The sequence below is a fragment of the Limulus polyphemus genome, unplaced genomic scaffold (genome assembly GCF_000517525.1).
Source record: "Limulus polyphemus unplaced genomic scaffold, Limulus_polyphemus-2.1.2 Scaffold7390, whole genome shotgun sequence".
Taxonomy (NCBI): domain Eukaryota; kingdom Metazoa; phylum Arthropoda; class Merostomata; order Xiphosura; family Limulidae; genus Limulus; species Limulus polyphemus.
The window spans coordinates 10,431-18,543 of record NW_013673000.1 but is presented as its reverse complement, the minus strand read 5'-3'; the positions used below and the strand labels follow the sequence as shown (position 1 = coordinate 18,543).

Below are 8,113 nucleotides of genomic sequence, written 5' to 3'. Positions count from 1 at the left end.
AAAGTTTGTTGGACTAGCTATGCTAAGTGCTGGCTGATTTGGACTTTATGGCTGGATTAAAGTTTGTTGGACTAGCTATGCTAAGTGCTGGCTGATTTGGACTTTATGGCTGGATTAAAGTTTGTTGGACTAGCTATGCTAAGTGCTGGCTGATTTGGACTTTATGGCTGGATTAAAGTTTGTTGGACTAGCTATGCTAGCCACTCCTAATTTTTAAGTGTTACACTATAAGGAAGGTAGTTAGTCAACCCCTTCCACCACCAACTCTTGGGCTGCTCTTGTCAAACAGAATAGTGGAATTTGACTGCCACTCTTCTAACACACCCACAGCTCCAAAGAGCAGAGGACACTATTTTTTTCTTTTTAGCAGTAGGAAGAAACAACCACAGAATCTCAGTTCCACAGTCTGGTAAACTATTCACTGACCATGCTTGGCCTAAAATTAAACAGCCCATGCTTATAACGTAACTGTACTATATTCACTGACCATGCTTGGCCTAAAATTAAACAGCCCATACTTATAATATAACTGTACTATGTTCACTGACCATGCTTGGCCTAAAATTAAACAGCCCATGCTTATAATGTAACTGTACTATATTCACTGACCATGCTTGGCCTAAAATCAAACAGCCCATGCTTATAATGTAAGTGTACTATGAGAACATATGGGTATTTGTTTTGTTTTTCCAGCTACAAAATTTAAACAAAACAGCTCAACGTACAAACTGGCATTTAAAAACCTGAAATAATGACTTAAAATAGAAGTATAATAATTGTTTTTATTTATTTGTTGTGACTTGATAAATCTTACTGTCTTGAACATTGATGATCTGGTACTAATCAAATAGAAAAAATGTGATAAAAATTGTATAATTAACAGAGAAAATCAGAAATAATGCATAACGATTGTAGAAACTATTGCTAATAACATGTATATCATATAGCTATAGTACAGATGCCTTTTCTGCCATCAGGTGCTTTCTATATGTGTGAAAACTGTAAAATATGAATTACAAATCCAATAAAACAGCAAAATTAGTGGTGTATCTTATTACATTTTAACCCTAAACTCCATCAGCTATTACATTAAAACATCAATTGTAAGCACTTTACAGAACGTAAGATCACTGCACGTAATAATACAGTAATTAATACTCACCATACTCCCCAAAAACTATTTTATTACAAGAATTCTTTCGAGCAAAGTACTGAGTAAGTCGTATTCCAACATATATGATGAACAGTCCAACGGAAGAATCCAAGAGAAAGCTAACTATGTACCTAACCAAAAATAAATACAAATAATGAGGTTTATATTTTTTGGTGTTCTTACTTTCCACATTATCGTAAAAATTACTTTTTGGAAAGATATTTTTATTTTGATAAAACCAAAACCTATTTTCTGAGTTTTTTAATGTTTAACACCCATCAAATAAATCTTCATTGTTCTTAAATATTCTTGTAAAAAACTTTATTAAACACGCGAACATTAACATTATTCATGAACCTACTCATATTTGGTTCAGCAAACAAGAGAAACAAAAGCAAAAATTAAATTTAAATGCAAAACTATTTATTGGTCTGTTTTACAACTGTAACTAACGTTTAGCTTATAAATTTGCGTTTATCACATGCAAACCTAAAAAAATCTAACGTTAACCTTTTTTTTTGCTTATCTAATCTACTTCCCCACCATTATAACATGACTTAGAGCCTAGAAAAACATATGAATCTTGAAATAAAGAAACTGCTTAAGATATTATGATAATAAGTTACAAATTCATTCAACATTACTTACTCTACATAATACAAAATGTAATAAAAATTTAGTCATTTAGGTTAATTAGTCTAGATGGTTAGTGTAACAGTTCCGACATACCAAGTGCACGGATCTCCATGGAAAAACTCTGCCAGAAATACATTTGCAAAATGAATGACTAGAGCTCCAAGACCTTGTTTTGAAGTGTCATAAAACCTACATAAAAATATATGTTATAATGGGTGTTTTCTCAGTTCAAGCTTAACATCATGTTATGTAATGTCAATAACACTGGTACAACTTAATTACTCCCTGACTATCTTCATGACATTGTGCTCTATAAACATACCAAGTACATTCTACTTTCTATTTTGATATAGCACTTTTAAGAACTAATCAGTTATTCTATGTATGTGCAGTCTTTACATAACATGGTCAAGATTTGTTCCTTTGTCATTCTCTAGAGATAACACCTGTTCTGCCAAAGGGTGATTTAGCTGTAATGTTGCATGTTGTGGAAGAACATAGACAGCAATATCCTCCAATGGTAGGTTAAATATCTTGAGTTTACAATCTCCCTTATGTCTGAATGAGAATGGCCAGTCCCGTGTGTAATACTAGTCACTCTGGATAAATAAATCGCACCTGTTAAGTAAGGAACATGAGTTTTAAACATCCTGGTATATACTCTCAATTGAAACAGTCGGGTAAATAAAGTGCAGCTGATTTTAGTAAAAGTGGCGGTCCAGCATCTAAATAAGTACACATAAACTATGTACACGTTATTTAATAAAGGTCACAAGGTCAGAAAAATTTAAAATGTCTCTGTGATAGATATCTTGATGAATTTTACGTTATCTAGTAGACTATCCCATCCCTCTCATATAATCAGTTTGACCTAAATATACCACAATATCATGATGTTTTCATTTTTATCACTAATATTTTCTCTCTATATATATATATATATTTATACACGGGGGGTTTCATTAAGTAGAAAAATGAATTACTTCAAACCTTTTAAAATTTACCTCAAAAGGTTTTGTAGGAATTTGTGACATGGGAAGAGAAGAAATTGGAGGAGGAGAGACCAATTTTATCAATACACTTAGCCATCATATCCTGTTATTTGTAGGAGTTAATGTTAGTTCAGCATTGTACATATACAATGTAGATTTTCTTGTAATATCAGCAGGAGCCAAAGGTTGTTTTTATTCATTATAGTTGGCCATATACTAGGTAGTTTCCAATACACAATGCAAGACATATCTTATATACTTAAAGATTCCAATCACAAAATTACAGGAAAAAGTGCATGTTCAGTATGACATCATCCATTGTTCAACTGGATATAAAGGCAGGGAAAGACAATTACAGAGAACAATCATCCTTTAATATTTGTTGGATGTCACTTCATGATTATAAGTTATTCAAAACCAAAGTGACAGCTGAGATGTGGAGAAAACGGAATAACATGACTGTATAAACGAGAATTTTTCGAGCAAGATTTCTTACTAAAACATCCTCCCCGGGTGGTAACAGGTATTATACCTTACTGAGAACAACAAAGGAAGAAAAAGTTTTAGAATAAAATCAACTTAATATCTTTCTTTATTGTATGTTATGTGAAGTCTGCATACATACAGAAGAAAGAGTAAATTCAGAATAAATACTATAATATTACAACAAGACAGAAATACACGGTATATTGAAATACTAGATATATACACAAATGTGTTTCCAATGGAACACAAATTGGTAACTACTTGTAAAAATTCTGAAATTTCACATGAAAAATATAAGTATGAAACTTTATTTTGAAAATATTGTAATGCATTGAAGAAAATGATTATACCTGCTCTTGACAATATATATATACATGTTGTCAACTGTTTAAAAAATAGTTTATTTTTATATTGTGGTGGTTCCCTAAATATGATATATATATACTTTATAATATTTTATTATATATTTTAACTTCCAAAAAATACTTTAATACATTTTTTAATCTCTATACATATTTTACAATTAAGTGTTACACTATAAGGAAGGTAGTTAGTCAACCCCATCCACCACCAACTCTTGGGCTGCTCTTGTCAAACAGAATAGTGGGATTTGACTGCCACTCTTCTAACACACCCACAGCTCCAAAGTACCACAAAACACATATGTTGATACTTGGTAAGTTTGGTGTTTTTATTTTGTTTATTGGGGAAAATATAAGTACATTTCTATAGTTGTAAATCTAGAATATACTTATCTTTCTAAGTAAAACTAACATTTTATCGAACTGTTTAATTAACCTTATAAAGAATACACCATAACCTATTGAAAACAAAATACTATTTGGTCTTTCAAGACTGTTCCTACACACCCACCTTTGGAAAAAAGTAAAGATTTAAGCTTTCCCTTTACTTTTCAGGAAATCATCGATTTCCTTCTTAAACTCCTGTAAAGTGCTGCCTTCCGTTACTGCTGACAATAAATCAATCTGTTAGAAAACAAATTGTCTTAGCTGGAGCCTAGCTTGTCTTTTCCAAAACTTAAGCTGTTGACCACTTATTCTATTATCTCCAGAACGCACACACCTTAATCCTAGTGTTTCCCAAAATTTAAGCTGTTGCCCACTTATTCTATTATCTCCAGAACGCAGTACAAAGACCTCACACACCTTAATCCTAGTCTTTCCCAATACTTAAGCCGTTGACCACTTATTCTATTATCTCCAGAACGCAGTACAAAGACCTCACACACCTTAATCCCAGTCTTTCCCAAAACTTAAGCTGTTGCCCACTTATTCTATGATCTCCAGAACGCAGTACAAAGACCTCACACACCTTAATCCTAGTCTTTCCCAATACTTAAGCTGTTGCCCACTTATTCTATTATCTCCAGAACACAGTACAAAGACTTCACACACCTTAATTCTAGTCTTTCCCAAAACTTAAACTGTTGCCCACTTATTCTATTATCTCCAGAACACAGTACAAAGACCTCACACACCTTAATCCTAGTATTTCCCAAAACTTAAGCTGTTGCCCACTTATTCTATTATCTCCAGAACACAGTACAAAGACCTCACACACCTTAACCCTAGTCTTTCCCTTGGATAATAGTGTAAGCTGCAACAAAATCACCTCTTACCCTTCCTTTTTTGAGATATCTTAACCTATCCCAGTAAAATAACTCTTCGATCCCTGGAATCATCCTAGTAGCCTTTCTCTGAACTAATATCTCAATATTATTTTTTAGATAAGAAGATCATAACTGTACACAGTATTTCAATGAGGCCTAAAGATTAGTGATTTGTATACTAAGACAACTACTACTTTTGACTTGTAATAAATATATCTATGAATATTTAATCTCCTGGTAAAAAGAAAAACAATAAATATTCAAAACCTTTTCTTTTTTGTTTGCTGTTAAGTTTAAGCAAAGGTTCTTTTTTGTTTTTTTGGAATGTTTAAGATATTCTGATATATCGAAAACTGTCACCATCAACAATAGTACAGTAAAGTTTTTACAAGACAGTTGACTAACAAAGCTGAAACTTTAAATCACAACTAGTATGTCCCAGCCAACCAAATGATGAAATTATATTAAATGAGCTATTCAAGAATAGCAAAGTTTATAGTGTACAGTAGCAAATCATGTTGTTTTAGGTAAAAAAAATAAAACAGGAATAGGCTCAGACAGTCATTTCAGAAATTAACTTTCTATTATTTGGACACAAGTAGAATATACAAATATGTTAAATACATACTATATTAATCAGAATAAGTGTATGATCTTACCAGTGTTTGAGTAAGTGTTTTAAAAGTAAGGTATGTGTAAGAGTATATTAGGTATAGCAGAATAAGTTTATGATCTTACCAATGTTTTGAAAACTCTGTAAAAATATGTCAGGTGGAATGAATACTGGTTTACAAATTGAGTGAAACACAACTTTAAATGGTTTTCAGTAACCAAACTTACCAAATAATCCAAGGTCGTCTTTGTTTAGTGGGCTCACAAAATCTTTTTACTGAAAAAAATAATATATATACACATACTATGCTGCTAAAGAAGAGCAAATGCAAAAACACATCTTATTGTTTGAATTGTATCTATCTCTATAAACTTTCATCTCTATATTAATATAAAGCATACTGTCATATCACATTATGTGTAATCTTATATATATACACACACTCAAATATACATATAATTTAAGGACAACAAGAAATCTAGACTATCTCATCCATTAAACACTCAAAACCAGCCCTTATCATTCAAACATTCATCAAGCCTTTCCTTTACCTTTCTAGGTATATTATACTTAAAAACAAAAGTTAACTTGAAATTAGTTCTCTTCTTACAAAGATTATTACACATAAATGGAAACACTTGAAGGAAGAATAGAAAATTATTTATCTCGAACTAACCAGCTGGATAACTTCCCAAAGTGTAAGTACATTACAAATGTGATCTTCGAATCAAATCTCTACCATTTCACACCATACAATATAAAACTCATTACTATTTTTCTTACCACTGATGTGTTAGTTTCAGTTTACTTATTAGATAACAAGTTAAAAAAAAATTTGAATAATAAAGGTACAAGCTGTAGGTCTGATTGTAAACTTTGTGAATGTCCCCAACTACGCCTATCTTTAGAACCATTACAAATTTTAAATATTTGTGTTTCCATCAATATAATTTTAAAATAAGTTTCATTTTCATATAGCTTTACTTTAACATTTCCAATAATTCTAAAATATCATGCATTATTTTACTCAAAGAGTCTTTACTATGAAATATAGATTGTTATTGGTATTCAAGATATTTTTACAATTAAATATTTGCACAATACAATAGTGAGTTTCTGAACTGTATTAAATAATGAACCGATATTTCAAGCATTCTTTTTTCTGAAATTGAAAAGTGAAAGATATTATGTCACAGCAATTAGATACCAAGAATTAGTACTATATTATTAACTACGCCATTATTATTTGCACTTATGTTAAACGATGAAATAAAATTATCTCCGAGGTTGACGTTAAAACTTACATATAAGACACGTAAAGGCTAGTCCAGCCAGTATTCCTTGAACAAACCATCCGAAGGAATCGGTCAGTGCTCCATGAGTACAGTGAATTTTAGATAGGCCTACAGGATCTGCCTGTAAGCTTGATTGGTCACGCAAACCAAGAACCAGCCCAAGTCCCATAGATGAATCATTACTAATACTAGTATTACTTTCCACAGGCTCAGCTAACAATGTAGTACTACTGGTACTAGCAGTTGACGTGTTACTTCCGTATTCAGAAAGATTGAATTTTAACACAGAAACTAAAATTACTTCAGGAAATTTGGAATTCATTACAGTGTCCATACGCCAATTTTAATAGCTAGCACTTGTCCTTTCTTTGGGTATAAGAATATGACTGACCAATTAAGAACTTCGTTTATTAACAGCATCAGCTGTTGCCCTAAGAGATAATAATAGCGCCATCTGCATGATTTATAAGAAAATAGAAACTGTTTGTAATATTTATATTTAAAAAAAAATATCTCTTGAAATTATGAATTTTATACGTACATTACTTTGGCAGATACATGTATGAAATTTGTTGAATATTTGAAATTTACGTCTAATAAACGAATATTCAAGAGATTAAAGTGCGAAGTTCTTTATAAGACAGTTAATTTATACTTTTGCCTCGGCTAGATATTGAAACTGAAAATAGTATGTCTATGGTGTACTCTTATGTGATTATTATTGACCCCCTCCTAGTGGTTCAGCAGAGAGTCTGAGGGCTCACACCGCTAAAAATCGGTTTTAAATGCTCATGGTGGACACAAAACAGATAGCTCATGGTATAGCTTTGTGCTTAACAAAATATAAAGAAATAAAAGAGACTGTTACTGTAATAGAAATGTATTTAATTACAACATATTATATTTTTAAAGTTAAGGAAAGGAGAATGTTGTATAAAAGACAAATATGTAACTAATATCATCGTTGGTACATGATAACTATAAAACAATAATGTTGCGTCAGCGAGGTCACGTGTCTAGTGTCACGCCACCTATTTTCTAGAAATATCTTGTTCCTTCGTGAATGCTCTAGCATTTACTAGATATATGTTTGTCTGGTATATATATAAGATGCTCACAACGTGACGGAACAATGTGTGTAGATAGTGAGTAATTGAACTGCAGTCAGAAAGTATTGTTGAAGTTAACGTTCGTTGTTAAAACGTTTGTTATAGAGCGACTGTTGAAAATAAGTGTATCGGTAAAGTTATATTCAGAAAGAATAAACAAGTTTTATTAAGTAAGGACTTGTGTCACTAAAGTTTCGTC

At 31.6% G+C, this 8,113-nt stretch overlaps 1 protein-coding gene across 1 annotated transcript in view; it reads right to left on the bottom strand.

Moving 5' to 3' along the window:
• LOC106474581 (store-operated calcium entry regulator STIMATE-like) overlaps positions 1–7,233 on the bottom strand; it is a 13,788-nt gene extending 6,555 nt beyond the window's left edge. The window contains exons 1-4 of the mRNA XM_013935269.2: positions 6,815–7,233; positions 5,738–5,786; positions 1,883–1,978; positions 1,163–1,284 (exon numbers count right to left, since the gene is read on the bottom strand). Of these exons, the coding sequence (XP_013790723.1) occupies positions 1,163–1,284; positions 1,883–1,978; positions 5,738–5,786; positions 6,815–7,139 (592 nt within the window). The 5' untranslated portion in view covers positions 7,140–7,233. The remainder of the gene's footprint in view (positions 1–1,162; positions 1,285–1,882; positions 1,979–5,737; positions 5,787–6,814) is intronic.
• Between the last annotated feature and the right edge of the window lie 880 nt (positions 7,234–8,113).